This window comes from Cebus imitator, unplaced genomic scaffold, assembly GCF_001604975.1.
Source record: "Cebus imitator isolate Cc_AM_T3 unplaced genomic scaffold, Cebus_imitator-1.0 Scaffold4, whole genome shotgun sequence".
NCBI lineage: Eukaryota > Metazoa > Chordata > Mammalia > Primates > Cebidae > Cebus > Cebus imitator.
This window is the reverse complement of record NW_016107319.1, coordinates 4,182,400-4,197,512: the sequence shown is the minus strand read 5'-3', so window position 1 is coordinate 4,197,512 and position 15,113 is coordinate 4,182,400. Positions and strand designations below refer to the sequence as shown.

Here is a 15,113-nt window from a genome sequence, read left to right as displayed (position 1 = left end):
GGCTGTCTCCTGATCATACTACTAGCCTGCAGCTTGCTGCTTGTTTGCTATTCTGTCCTTTGCTATGTAATTTCAATGAAGAGAGGCAAAGAGAAATATAGTTCCCCCCTCATTTAATGAAGTGCAGAGAGAGTAGCAATAAAGAATCGTCTTTTAAAAAGTTGGGGCATTTAAACATATGTAAGTATAGCCGTCAAGTGCTAGAGGGAAAAGACCAAAACTAAAAGCAGGATGTAGATCACCATGTTGATATGGCAGAACCAAATTTCTTTGCCTGGGGTGGATGCTCTGGTGTGAAGAATGCCCTACCCTCGCCCCAATTCCCAGAGCAGGTGGAAGAATTAAAGCTGCCGCCAATTCTACCATGTTCTCCCAGACGGTATGTCCCTGCTTAAAGAGTCTCCCAGTCACAGCTGAGACTTTATCATCTGTTTTGTACAAAGCACGTAAATTCTGTGACATTTCCATAACTGCTGAATGAGTTGTCTTTAGGGTCAGTGTTCAAAAGTGAGTCTGGGGGCCCTGGGGTGGGGGTGGGCGCTGCTTCTTAGACTGGTTGTAAAAGGCAGGGGTGGGAATGAGGGCAGGAATACCAGGCTCCAGAGATAAGAGACACAGGAGAATCCTCAACTTCATGCCAAAACCCAGCATCTTTATTTACTAAATTGGGAAGCTGAGGAAAACCAATCTCCTCACTGTGAAGGCAAAGGTTACCAGTGGTCACAGGGAAACGAAATATAATGTGACACACCCAAGGGGCTGAGGTCTTTAGGAGGTCCAACAGCCAGTTATTTTTCCTTGTTAGAGTTTTTTTCGAGACTAAGTCTCACTCTATGACCCAGGCCGGAGTGTAGTGATGTAATCTCAGCTCACTGCAACCTCCGCCCCTAGGTTCAAGCGGTTCTCATGCTCAGCCTCCCAAGTAGCTGGGATTACAGGCATGTACCACCATGTCCACTGGTTTTATTTTTAGTAAGAGATGGGGTTTCCCCATGTTGGCCAGGTTGTTCTACTCCTGACTTGAGGTGATCCACCCACCTCGACCTCCCAAAGTGCTGGGATTACAGGCATGGGCCACCACACCTGACCCAGAGTATGATCTTCAATAGCAGTTTTGGCATTGATTAAGTGCCAAGATATTTTTCTGTGCCTCCCAAGAAGCCCAAATCTAACCACACTGGCAAGACGTGGTTCTTTCTGAATTTGTGACAGCTACAGCCCCCTTCAGGCCAGTGTAGATGTGTGTCCAAGTATCTCCTGGAATTGTACTGCTACTACACATTTCACATGTGCAGATTTGTGTATTCCTCTCAAAACCTGCACCAGGTAGGTATCACCATGTTTGTTTTACAGCTGAGGACATGGAGGGCACTCAGAAGTGGATTAATTTGCCCAGGATCGCAGAGCCAGTATGTGGTAGATTGGTCTTCTGAACCTGGGAAAATTATTCATCCTTCAGCTGCCTTTCCGAGTCTATTTGACTAAATCTGATCACTGTTCCATGCACCTGGCTTACCTTCTTCTCTATAAATATTTTCTGAAGGAGAATTGGTATACCAAAACCATAGGGTTGAGTCCTAGAATATTAATTATTTTTTTCTCTAACATTGCTGTCCTATAGAAACGTCTGGGATAAAATCTTTATGCTATCCAGCACAGTGCTGATGGGACTGAGGCACAAATTTTTATCTCATTTTATGTTACATTAACTAATCACACAGGGCGAATGGTTACCATATTGCACAGTATGGCTCTATATTTTATGACATATCTATGTATCCATTTTCTTTACACAAGTGAACAAAACAGTCAACTCCAGAAGAGTGCTAGTTTGAATTGGTATAGCTATTCTGGTTTTTTTTAATGAGATGCAGTCTCACTCTGTCAACCAGGCTAGAGTGCAATGACACGTGATCGTGGCTCACTGCCAACTCCGCTTCCTGGGCTTAAGCAATTCTACCTCAGCCTCCTGAGTAGCTGGGATCACAGGCGCTCACCAGTGTGCCTGGCTAATTTTTGTATTTTTAATAGAGACGGGGTTTCACCATCTTGACCAAGCTGGTCTTGAACTGCTGACCTCGTGATCCACCCACCTCAGCCACCCAAAGTGCTGGGATTACAGGCGTGAGCCACTGTGCCGGGCCGGTATAGCTAGTCAAGTGACTTGGGGAAAGCATATGTCTCACATAGCACACATGAAAATATTTCCCACATTCTCCATTATAAAATAGCTGAAGCATACAGAGAAAATGAAACCATCTAAAGCAAGGGTTACCCAACCCAGCCCATGGCCTGTTTTACAAGGCTTATCAACTAAAAATGGTTTTTAGATTTTCTAAAGGAATGTAAAAACCAAGCAACAAAAACAGCAGAGACCTAAACGGCCTGCAAAGCTTAACATTTTAACAGCCTGGCTCTTTACAGAAGGAGTGTGCTGATCTCCAATTTAAAGGGTTGATTTTAGTATTAAAAATACAAAGTGGCAATCTCACTGCACTGCGTGTAACTGTACTTTAAAGTAAAAATTTATAATTATGGAAATCTTACAGTGTGCATCCAACATCATTTCTAAATTTTATCAGTCATATTACCTACACATTTCATCTTATCATGCCATGTACTCTTTATGAAAATGGTTTAATGGCCCCATAATGCTCTGTTGTTTCACGTTATATTTTAATCTGTCCCCTCATTCTCAAGAACTTAGGTTCGTAGCACTTTTTTCAAAAATATTAAACAAAATAAATGCTCTTTAATAAAGCAGTTTTAAAGAAAATAGCTAATTTTACTACCCCATTAAAAAGCAAAACAAAACCTAGTTTCTTACATTAAGAATCTTCACTTATCGACGCTTGAGCAAGGGTATTCAGATTCTCAAGCTCGATTAGTATTTTGTAATGGTGACCAACTCTGAGACCAGTTGGGTAGCCAGAGGGGCTTTCGGTTATTTTTATCTGTAGTCTGTGCATCGGTGTTGAATGTTAAGTTTATCTGCACATCCCTAAGACACATTGCTGCAGTTTCCTTTCCCCTTTACGGCTTTTTGGTCTAGGCCGTTTGTGGTTTGCTGGCTCTGCAACGTTCACTTAGATTTGTCTCTTCCAGATTAGATGTATATTCTACTACAAAGCCATTCCTCATTTCCTGCCACAGTTCAGCCAGCACATCAAGGGTCATTTTTGCATGAACACCTGTGTACACACACCACCCCTCACACCAATTATACTCATCATCCAGGATTGTTCTTCCAACAGGTCCCATTTGCACAGCGCTCGGTCACACATTTTGTCTTTACACTCTGATAGGTGAAAATTTTTTCTCTAGGAATCCAGCCATTGCCCTCAAAGCTGAGGCTACCATACTTCCCCGCAATCGTGTAGGATGCTCTTATTTTTTAACTTGAAAATGCATGTGTTCCTTATTTCTGTTGAACAGCTGTGCTCCTGAAAAAGGTGTGTGTAAATGACACTTTTGTATGTTGAATCCTGTGTGTCTACTGACTTCCAAGATAGCTCTGGAGTTCTGTTTTGCTGTACTTCTTTTCCTCCGTAGATCTTTAAATGGCCTTAGATTTTATTTTTTAAGACTTAAATTGCACCTCTTCCTAGCCAAAGAGCTAATCATCTGTAAATAACACCCTTAAATGCAGTAGGGGAGATGGTTTTTAAAGGAACCCTGCTGAATTAGTCTGTAATGAAAATAATTCCTACTGAAGTTATCTGCTTTTGAGGATGTATTTTTGTATAATGGTGAGGTTTTTTTCCCTATTAAGTGAATCATCCCAATTATGTAACCCAGGACACCTAAAAGTATTAAGAGAAGGATTTTTACTCAGAACTTTGGGTCTATACAATCTAATTCCACAGACTCTTCCATCGGACCCCAAATGACCCCAGTTTTTCTCCCTCACCCCTGAACTTCACGTGGGTTTGAACCCCTAGTTCAAATTGTCGCAGGTCATTATGCATCCTCTTACATGTCCCACTAAACTGCTCTCATCCAGAGTATAAACTGGGCCTGCTTTCTATCCAACTTAAATAAAGAAAGAACAAAACTCTGGAGAATTAGGCAAGATTACCTAGTATTAAATGCAAAAGATTGACCATTATTTTTCAGTAGGCTTTCAATGGAAACAATTCAACCCCTTAACAGGAAGGTTTAGTGAAACGGGAAGGGCTGCTGGCATGTGTGCTGTTCATCTCCGTCTGAAGGCCAGTGTTCAGCCCCCTTCTCTTGTTCAAGGGAGAAGTACTAGCTGTATTATTGGCAGCACTGTTTTGCATACAGTGAATGCTCAACATCAAAACTGGCACCAGGCAGAAACAGGAAGGTAAAGAACATACCACATCTCTTCCAAATTAAAACATGAATTCCATTTTCATTAGTTGAAGTATCAAGAGGTAAATCATTGGTTCAATGAATGAAAAGTTCACCTCTGATTCAGATTAGCAAAGCGAGCTATCACTGATCCTTATTTACATATGAAGTAGCTGTTTCCAGAAGCACATAAATGTTACTTTTGTTGTCTTCATGATTTTATGAATACATTTTTAATTACAATAGTAACAGGTGCTCATTGCAATCAGTGTGAAGTGTGCAAACACACACACACACACACACACACACACACACACTTGGAATAATGCAGGATAACATCTTCACTTTATCCAGTAACACAAACCCTTAAAATAAAGTGTTTGGATGCCCAGTATTTTTCTACATTTTCTCCATGGTTATTCAGAAAAGGACATACATGCATGCAATGTTTGGGGTGTGTTATTAGTTTCACTTTACACAGAGGAGAGTGTAGGTGTTAGTTACATGGGCATTCCATATATTAATCATATTTAGTTTCACATAATACATTGTGACCTTCCCCTTTTAAGCCTTTTAGATATTTTCATACTGTTTAATGGCATAAGTGGTCAACAGTCAATTCAACCATTTTCTAGCCACAGGCATTCAAAGCTACTTCTTTGTATAATCCTGCTATAAGGCTCTGGTAAACATCTTTGCCAACACCCTTACAGACCACTACTTCCCGTTCTACACTCAGCATTCTCGAACATGGAAGTGTTGTTTCCCTCCCAGCATTCCTGCCAGTACTGACATGTTTTGCTCTCTTTATTTTTGCCAATTGCATAGTGAAAACTAACATCTCAAATTGTTCTACTTTGTATTTTTCTCCTATTAGTGATCATCATCTGTTACGTTTTGCAGTTAGACCATACTTTTGAATCCCCAGTACACATCTCCATTTGAATTTTTTCTCATTTTATTGTCAATTCACATGTGAGTGATACTTGTTCATTAGGAGGATAACCTATGAATAGCTTAGAAGTCGCAAATCTATTTCCTATTTTGATGATGGATGTTGCTCACATTGCACTATACATTTTTAATTACATAGGCAAATGTGTCTGTCTTTTCGAATTATTTTTAGGTATCATTCTGGATTACAAAATGCCTGTCAAGATCAAGTTTTGTTTTGCACCGTATTAGTAAGATTGGGCCGCTATAACAAAACACCATATGTAAGAATCTTCTTATGGTTCTGGGGGCTGCAAGTCCTAGATCAGGGTGCCAACAAGATTGGGTTCTGGTGAAGGCTTTCCTCTTGACTTACAGATGGCCGCCTTCTCCCATGTTTTCACAAGACAGAGAGCGGGGAGGGAGAAAGAAAGAGAGGGGAAAAAGCCCTTTCTGGTGTCTCTTCATATAAAGGCACTCATCTTATGAAGGCCCCACCCTCAGGACCACATCTAAACCTAATTACCTCTCAAAAGGCCTCATCACCAAATACTGTCACATTGGGGGTTACAGCTTCCACACATGAATTTGGGTGGAGGTGGCATAATTCAGTCCATAGCAAGCCCCTTGATACAGGGATGTCAGTTTTATTTGTCAAGGGCTAGATGAGCATTTTCCAGATTAAAGTTCTTTATGGTTTCATATGCTTATCAATGCCATTGGGTGTATTTTCCACAGTTCCATGAAAGTCAGAGTTGAATGTCAGATCCACATCAGGACAAAACCTCAAGTCAACATAAGATGCATGACCATTTCTCCTGCAATTTTCACCCTGATAGCCCTCCCACCTCAAAAGAAAAAATAGGTATCATGGGTAAATGCTTGGGAACCTGCATGTTATCAAATGCAAAATCATTTCCTCATTTATTCACATCTGTGAAACTCAAGGGCAAGTGGTAGGGCGTAGTTTTAATTGATATATTGATTACAGATTTTATGGAAGTAATTGGGTGAAATTCATAAAACAATGATTTAAGTGGCAGAAACATACATAAATCAGGCCTGCACTATTTTACTTTTAGGTAATTGATAGAACTTCCATGGGTTTCTGCAATTAAAGTAAGGACCTAAATTAATTTATGGCTTCCTCTTCTGCAGAATACAGGAAATGTCAGTAGGCTGGACTCTAATAGAAAGTACACATGAGGTCATTGTGTTACTGACACATTTGTTTGAAGAGTTATGTCTTCTTTTTCCCGCACTTGCCAGTAACTGACAGCTTCTTGCTTTCCTCCCTATTTTTTTTCTAATATTTTATGGAGGGGGTGCTTAAAAATAACTAGCTCTGGGATGAAGGTAAGCAAGTGAGGTGCTCACTTCAGACAAAGATTAAAGGGGTGCCCCAACTCCTCAAATAGCATTTTAATGACATATTTTTAAAAATCTAAAGTAATGGAAAAACATCCATGATGAACAGAGTATCAAGACAGAATAGATTTTATTAATTTTTCCTTTTGGAGCCTTAAGATCCAATCTGGCTTCATCCAGTACTACTTAAATTTTGATAGTCTACTGATCAAGGATTTAAAAAATAACTTAAGTTTTAAAAGATTGCATTAAAACATCATTTATCTTCATTACAGTTTTTGAGTGTTTCCCCCCTTCCATTTCTGACTTAAGTTCTGCAACGCCTGTTGTTACCCTAGTTCCAGCCCCAAAAGTATGATGTCCATAAACATAAATCATGGTTATTAGGCATCACCACATGTCAGGCATTCTGCTACGCCCTTCTTATGAACTTAGTCCTCAGAAGAAAGCATAGTACAGGTATGATTACTTATGCCCTCTTTTCTCAGGAGGTAATTTAGGCTTAGGGGCATTAAAGAAGCTTGACCAAGATCACCCACTAGATCAGCCTTGAACCAAGCGTGTTCCTCTTCACTACTCTCTGAACCTTCTCCCAGAGGTGGGAAGGAGCATGCTCTAAGAATTCGCTCAGCAAGAAGTGGTCCTGTGGGACCTCTCAACACGTGTCCAGTATCTCTATTTGGGCCAAGGTTGTGCTCTCTCCTCCCCATCCCATGATGTCTGGAAAGGCAGTTTTTCCCTTTTTGATATCTCTGGCTAGACTTTAGCACTTTTGTCTTTTTTTTTTTTTTTTGAGACAGAGTCATGTTCGGTTGCCCAGGCTGGAGTACAGTGGCGCAATCTCGGCTCACTGCCACTTCTGCCTCCCAAGTTCAAGTGATTCTCCTGCCTCAGCCTCCTGAGCAGCTGTGGCTACAGGCACGTGCCACCATGCCCAGTTCGATTTTCAGTAGAGACGCAGTTTCACCATGTTAGCCAGGATGATCTTAATCTCCTGATCTCGTGATCCGCGCACCTTGGCCTCCCAAAGTGCTGGGATTACAGGCATGAGCCACCTGCCCCGCCCTCTTTGACCTTTTTAACCAATTTCAAGAAAAAATTAAAACCACTAGTTTAACTTCCCATCCCCAGTTGTTTAAAAGGGAAAGTTCTGCAAAGAGGCATCCACATTTCAGGCAGCTGCTATGTAGCTCTCTGTCGTTGCTTTGGTTATTAATCTCAATGCAGAATGGTGGCTTTCATCTTTTTCAGATGGGTGTCTTGTTTCTGCAAAAGGCCGCCAATTGCAGAAACTACCATCCCGTGGTGTGCCCCCAAACATCTTATTTGTCTTGATATTTCTTTCACAGAAATACATATGACAGATAAGGAGTCACTAGAGGATGCGTTTGCTTTGTGTCAGACAGATATTAAAACAATAAACTATGTTGCCCTGGGATTCTGGTGCATGCACAGCCAGAGAACAAGACCGAGATGAGATGTTTCAGAAAGGCAGTGAGGCAATTGTTCTGGGGGAATTCCCTGGAAACCCCAAGTCCTGTGATAGCATTGACAGAAACTGTTTTTTAATGCTCACATTCTCTTAAGAGGATCAACTGGCTGGGCCACCTCCTGCATTAAACTCCTTGACAGTACTCACCCTCACCCAGCCTCATCAGCTGCAAGAGAAATCCTTCAATAGTTTGAGAGGCTTATTTTGAGAGTTTATTTTTTTAAGCACCTATCTGCACTTTATCTTCTTCCCCAAACTAATGTGGATTTAGAATTAAAAAAAAAAAAAAATCCATTTTACATTCAGTGCTCTGAGCAGGTACGTTGCAGGGCCAATGACAAGATCTTGCTTCATTCTTGAAATGGGAAGGAGAGTGTGATGCAGTAGAGCAGGTGCACATTCCTAAGGGCTCAGCTTTGTAAATTGAGCCAAGTCCTCTCTGGGTCTACAGAGCTGGGAATGATCAGCTCAGGAGGGGAGAAGCTGAATTCAAGGGCGCTCATGTCACTCAACAGTTGGAGAAATCACAGTCTCATGGCTTACCAGGCTTCTTGGACAGAAATGTGTCCAATGACAGAGGTGGCTGCTCCTTCCCTTCTCTTCCAAAATAAATCTCCTACTCAGTGCAAAGATCATGAGGAGAAGCTCAGGTTGCCTCTCATTAAAGGGAAAACAGAGCCTGGTATAGTTCATATAAACCTAGTAATGAAAACATGTGCTTTGCTAAGAATGTCAAAACACCATTTTTTTATATCATGCTTGGGTATGAAAGACCTGTCATGCCCAAAGCTATGTATTCCTCCTGGACAACTTGGGAGCATTGTTAAGAAAATGCAGTTTCAGGACCAAACACCACACCACGTATTTTAGATCTGTCTCCTTAATTTTGGTTGCCTGCACATAGGCTCTTGATGCCTAACTGCTATTCATGTGAAAGAAAACAGCAAAGGCCTAACAGTCTGTGGGTATCTATTAGCCTTACCCTTCATATTTGCCACAGCAATCTCAAACATTTCCGAAAGATTGTTTTTCTTTTTTTCTGGCAAATCCTAATTCCCACTAGCCATTTTACAGAATTTTTCTTGAGCTACAACATGATTTAGTGAAAAGAGCTGGATTTAGGAAGGTCTGGGAGTAAGCTCTCACGGTAAGACTAGTGCTAGGACCTTGGCCAAGTCTCCTTGCCACGTTAATAGCCATGACTACCTACCTACCCATGACCAGCAAATGAGATTGCTATGCAGAGTCTTCTAGGCTGCTTGAGGCATTACGGCTCCTCAAATGGCTACGCTCTCCTTTTCTGTCTTAGAAGCCATCTTCTCCAGCATTTTTTTCAAGTCCAAACCAGATGAGGTGGTGCTCTGTTATAATCCTAGCTACTGGAGAGGCTGAGGTGGGAGGATCGCCTGAGCCCAGGAGTTTGACCTTGCAGTGAGCTGCGACCATTCCACTGCACTCTAGGCTGGGCAACAGAGACCCTGTCTCAAAATAAATTTCACCAAAGAAGCTGGTTTGGATGATTGACATTAGTCTAGTGACTGGACTGGTGGACCATTCCTGAATGGGACTCCCTCAGTCTGTGCTATATGGGTGTTTTGGAGGCTCTGGCTCAGGTATCAGGTAGATGATCCCTAGGCTCAGAGAGCACCTGTCCTCCAAGTTGGCTTTAGCATTGATCAAAGGATCTGGACCCTGTTTAAGTCTGAAAGCTGATGCTCAAAAGTAGACGACCTCAGCACCCACAAACAGACCTGCTATCCCCACGGCGATGGCTAGGAGTGAAATGAACAATGCATGTGCGTCGCGTACCCATCCTGTGAGCCACCATCAGCCCCCTCTGAGGGCTTCGTGTTCGGGAGCTTCGTCAGCCCAAGAGAACCATGGAAAATCCAGCCCGGCATATAGAAGCTAATTGATCTCACTTGCCCTGTTCCTACCTGGAGAGACAATTCACTGAACTTGCTGTTTCAGCCAGCTGTTAGACAGAACATGAATGATTTAATAGTTGAAGCTGGAGTACGTATATGCACTGGATAAAGTAATTATATAAATAATTTGGGGTTTTTTTCCATGGCTTCCTGGGAAACAAGAACATTGTTATCAGTCCAGGTTTTGTTAAATGAATAGATTATGATGAATTGCCTCATCCAAATTAAAATAGATCTCAGCTATTCAGGGCTTTGTCTTCTCCTTCAAAGGACAGAAGGCACCTTTGCAAATATGTTTCGTGGTTCTGCCAAGTTAAACACTCCAAGATCGAGACTCTTTCTCGTTTTGCCAAATGAAATGTTACAAAAATCCTGCCCAGGGTGGGGGGAACTTGTCAATATCTGTGAGGAGACTAATCACAAATACCTCCTCTGCACAGTAAAAGCATATCGCTACACATTTAGCCCCCACGATATTCACCACCTGTCTGTTAGATTAATCCAACCATGTATAATCTGTGAGAAAAGATACAACAGCTAACTTTGGGAGGTAAGCAGGAACAGCATGGTAGTTAGTTCAAACCAAGTCTACTGCCTTTGCTCAGAGACACGAAGACCTTAAATGATCAAAGAATATTCATGTGCGTGAATGGTGGTGTGGCTTTTGCTGTTGCTTTGTTAATTTGTTAAGTTAGGGAACCTTTCTTCTTTGGGAACACCAGACTCCTTGCTCAGAGTAAATCCTGGTGTGCTCACTGCATGTAATTTATTTTTCCTAGATGACGAATTTCTTTCATTTCCACAAAAGGGAGACTTATTTCAAACCCAAGTTGTGAGTAAGGTGTTATTTGATAACATATTAACAAGGCAATTATATACAGAAAAACGTGCAACAGCCCAAAATGTTATGAAATCTTCCAAGGCTTTGAAGTAAGTTTCTCATTCCAGTCTTCCAAATTAAAAATTTCTAGTTGAATTTAGTCGTAAGGAGCTCATTAGTTTGGTAGTAATCAGGTTTGTGTGCAGCTGAGGACTTTACTCACTGTAGTGTTGCAGCCCTGCTCACTATCTCTACAGAATCTGTATTCCCAATATTTTTGGGTTGAATAGCACCCCCCCGGAAACACCCACACCCACATCTAGATGTGGAAGTAAACCCTAGTGGCAAAGGAAAACAGCTTGCCTTTGAACTCTTATCAGGAACATAAATCAGTGGCTATCCCTGTGGCCAGCATCCAATTAGCAGAAAAGGAACAGTACCTTTCCAGGTGTCCTGAAATCTCAAAACATACATATATAACAGAAGATTTGGATCTACTGCTAATGAGACGGCTGGTGGGGGGAAAGAATGTAACAGAGAAGAAATGGCAGGCACACACATGCACCTCCAAAGTCTCCTCTATCCCCTAACAAGAAGCATATTGAGATCTCTGGGAGACTGTCAACAGATTCCCCTGCAAAGTAACCCAGTCCATGATGAATCGGGGCTGGCTCTGTCTCAGATTTGACGTGGATGTAGGGAGACAATATAGCAGCTTGCACAGGCAATAAGAGGGACTCCAAACTGAGAGGCTCTAAGAAGCAGAGAGAGAATAGAAGTAGAAAGCTTTTCCCCAAGCCTGACCGGGGTTGCCTTTGTGTTGCATGATGGATAAGATCATAGGCTGTGGTGTCAGGCTGCCTTGGATCAAATCCCTGGGTGAGTATCCAAGCTGCTGCTCTATACCTCCATCTCCACCCCAGCAAAGTGAAGATAGCAACAGTCGTGGTTCATACGGTTTTGTGAGATGTTAGTGGGTTAATCTCTGGGTCTGGCAATTAGCAAGTGCTAGTAAATCCTAGCTGTTCTCATGCAATTGAATTTCCTTTACCTGATAATGGAGTCTCAAGGTTCGAATTTTGCCAACTGCAATCACATTGTGCCTTGAATTACTCCAGGTATCACTGCCTGGGTTTTTAGACAAGTGAGGTCCAGAATCCCTTATCACTAACTCCATCACCAACCCATAGTTTCTCTGGGAATATGCATCCTTCTCAGGCAGCATCTTAGCCACTGTCACAACGTGTTTGAGGATTGCCACCCATTGTCTTTTGTAACTGAAGGACTGTGCCTTTCTGAGTTCATTATTCACTGGAGTTAATACACCTATCAATGATATCATCTTGTGCTCGGTTCTCTTCCAGTTGCTGGAGACACAGTAGGGACCAACATAGAGTCCTCAGGACCTCCCTACTGAGATACCTGTAAGGAAGTTGAAATCAAGTCAGGTGATAAGAAATTGAGGAGAAGGAAAAATAAATCAACAGCGGGGTAATATGATGGTAACTGGTAACTGTCGTGGGGGTCAGGAGTCGTGAGATTAGATGCAGAGGTGAAGCCTTTGGAGGAAGTGATGTTGAGATTTGAGATCTGAGTTTGGGAGTCAAGTTCACAGTTAGCAACTGGACAAAGGAGAGAGAATCTGCAAAAGTGACTGAAATGCAGCCAAGCGAGGCTGGAGGAAAAGGAGACATTTTAGCCTCTTACAGTCTTATTCCGCAAGTCTAGCTGAAGTCGAGATTTAGTTCAATAAATTTGGCTTAGACAATCAGGGCAGTACGTTGTCACCATCTTTCCCCCTTCCCTTCAAAACTGTGCATTTCTCTCCAAGTTCACATTCTTGCCAATTCCTTTGACGTATCCCAATCAGACCTATAACAGCCTAGAAACTTCTGGTTAATTTGGATTTGGTTAAAACTTTTGTACCATGACGTTATGTAAAGAGATTCAATTATGGTACGCAGTGTTTTGTGAGTAACTACCGCCCATAAAAAGTTAATTAATCAGGGCTGTGTCAATTTCCTCGTGCCATGTCAATTTGCTGCAAGGTAATTAATCACTAATCACCCACCAAGCAGCAGGCCGAGGGACAATCCACGAGTCATTTATTGTCTTTCCCCAAATAAATGGCACGCGCAGCTAGGAAGAAACGCATCTTGCCTTTCATAATATTTTTATCGACACTTTTGCATGTTGTAATAGACTGCAGCAACAAGCAGCTGCAGTTCAATGGAATATGAATATTAAAGAAACAAATGAGCGGAGATTTATAGGACATTGCGTTTCTGTAATGTCAGTGTTGAGATTAAACCAAGCAAATGAACAGTGAAAAATTACTCTTCCATGTGGAGAATGGTGATTAGACTTGTACATTAATTAGAAATTTTTGTTTTCCTATTCAATGCATTTCAAATGAGGATGTCCTAGAAGAAACTGTTTGTCCAAAATGTAGATTTATTCCCTTCTAAACAGCAGTATTTAATAGCAACATGCATTTCATACTGAAACAAGGGTCAATCCCAAATGTGTGTTTCGGGGATAAATCTATGTGGATATGAGAACCGGAGATTCCAGAAATTAAGTGGCCATTTTGTCTTTTTATTAGTGACTGAAAGGATGGAGCCTTTCTCCTCCACCCTCACCTTTTTTTTTTTTTTTTTCGGCCAAACTCTGAAATTACTGGATTTTTAAAAATGAGGAAAAGCCTTTCCATTTTTGTTTGGAGGTAGCATTTAATAGGCTTCATCATGTTAAAATGTTCATTCCAGGCCATTTAAAGAGAGTGTGACCTAGTTGCATGTAAATTCTGTGTCATAAACCAATTTGATGCACTTTTGAGATTCGTTCTGAAAAAGGAGAAAACATATTTTGCCATTTGGAAAAATCAGATTTTTTGACTCTTCATTGTGATGTTCCTTGCACGACGCCCTGCCTCTGAAATTGCTGCTCTATGAGCTATGGCTGGCGGTTCATCTCCCCTCAGTATCTTACCTATTACGCCACTTCTTAATTTATGGTCCAGCACACGGAATGGGAGTTCCCCCAAGGGGAATCCTGCAAAACCATCAACCTGCTGTTGAAAGCGCATCTGCAACCCCAGAATTGTGTAAGTGAATACTTCCTACCATAAATTACCCACAGAACAATTTCTCCCCAAATTTGCATGAGTATTTCTCAGTCTTAAAACCTTCCAAGGGTGGGGAAATGTGTCATTATGGAGCAGAGGGAGAGGAGGAGTGGGGCAAAGAGAGCCCCCCCTCATCCATCCGGATGCACCCCTTTTCCCGGGCATCTGGCAATCTCATGCAAATTCAAACCAGCGCACAAATGCAAAGAATAATTGCCCATTAAAGTGGTTGTATATTTTTATGGCTTTGATGCAGAATCCGCCCCCCTGTCGGGTTTTGCATCTGCTACTCTTCCATCTCTCCCAGAGCTCTAAAACTTTAATATGCAGTTTATAACCCTCAAGTATTTTCCGCTGGTTTTGTGTTTCTTCTCTTGGGAATTCCTGGCTGGTGAGATGATCTCATTTATGTTTATTTTTGAAGGTAAGCACCATGTTCGTAAAAGAGAGGGAGAGAAGACACACTCATCACTGTAAATACATTGAGTGCAGGGCTCCTTTGAGGTGGGAGGTGGGGGCTTTGTTTCTGAGGGGGAGGCAGGCAGTTAGCAGTTGACACTTTAGTAAATGGCCCATTTGGCTGGTTGATACGCCCACACATCTTCCGTTTTAAAATGTTGATTTGCCGTGATACTTCAGCACCACCACTGCATGCCTCTTGTTACATCCCTACAGCTTCCATTTCATCGAGTTCCACGGGAGAGAACGTCTTATTCCCAGGAACGGAGATGGTTACTCCACTAACCTCCCCCAAAATATGCTCCGTATGTAAATCTAGCTGAAGGGTGAGAGTGGGTGGGTTGGAAATGCTGATCTGTCAACAAGATGCTCAATTGGTATTTTCTCCAAAAGCTCTTGCCCTGTTTTGAGAGAAATTCATTTTTAGCTTATGAGCTAAATCCAATTTGTGTGGCAGTGATACCAGATTTTTCTCTTTGATTCATGTTGGATAAAGTTTCAGAAGGCATCTCTTCAGTATAATGAACCTACAGGTTTTCTTGTCTCCTTCATGCCAAAAACTAAGGATTTATACTGTTGATTTGTATCCACAAATCAACCTGCATCCTTTCCCCATTGGTCCTTAATGGTGGTCTGCTTACATGTGAGTTAACTTGAAGTTGAACTAGG

The 15,113-nt window shown here is 41.7% G+C and overlaps 1 protein-coding gene across 40 annotated transcripts in view; it reads left to right on the top strand.

Moving 5' to 3' along the window:
* RBFOX1 (RNA binding fox-1 homolog 1) overlaps positions 1–15,113 on the top strand; it is a 754,257-nt gene that overhangs the window by 674,659 nt on the left and 64,485 nt on the right. For 19 of the 40 annotated variants that reach the window (XM_017533966.2, XM_037740311.1, XM_037740353.1 and 16 more), the window contains one exon: positions 13,881–13,964. The exons of the other annotated variants lie outside the window; for them this stretch is intronic. In XM_017533966.2, the coding sequence (XP_017389455.2) occupies positions 13,881–13,964 (84 nt within the window). The remainder of the gene's footprint in view (positions 1–13,880; positions 13,965–15,113) is intronic. 40 annotated transcript variants of the gene reach the window in all.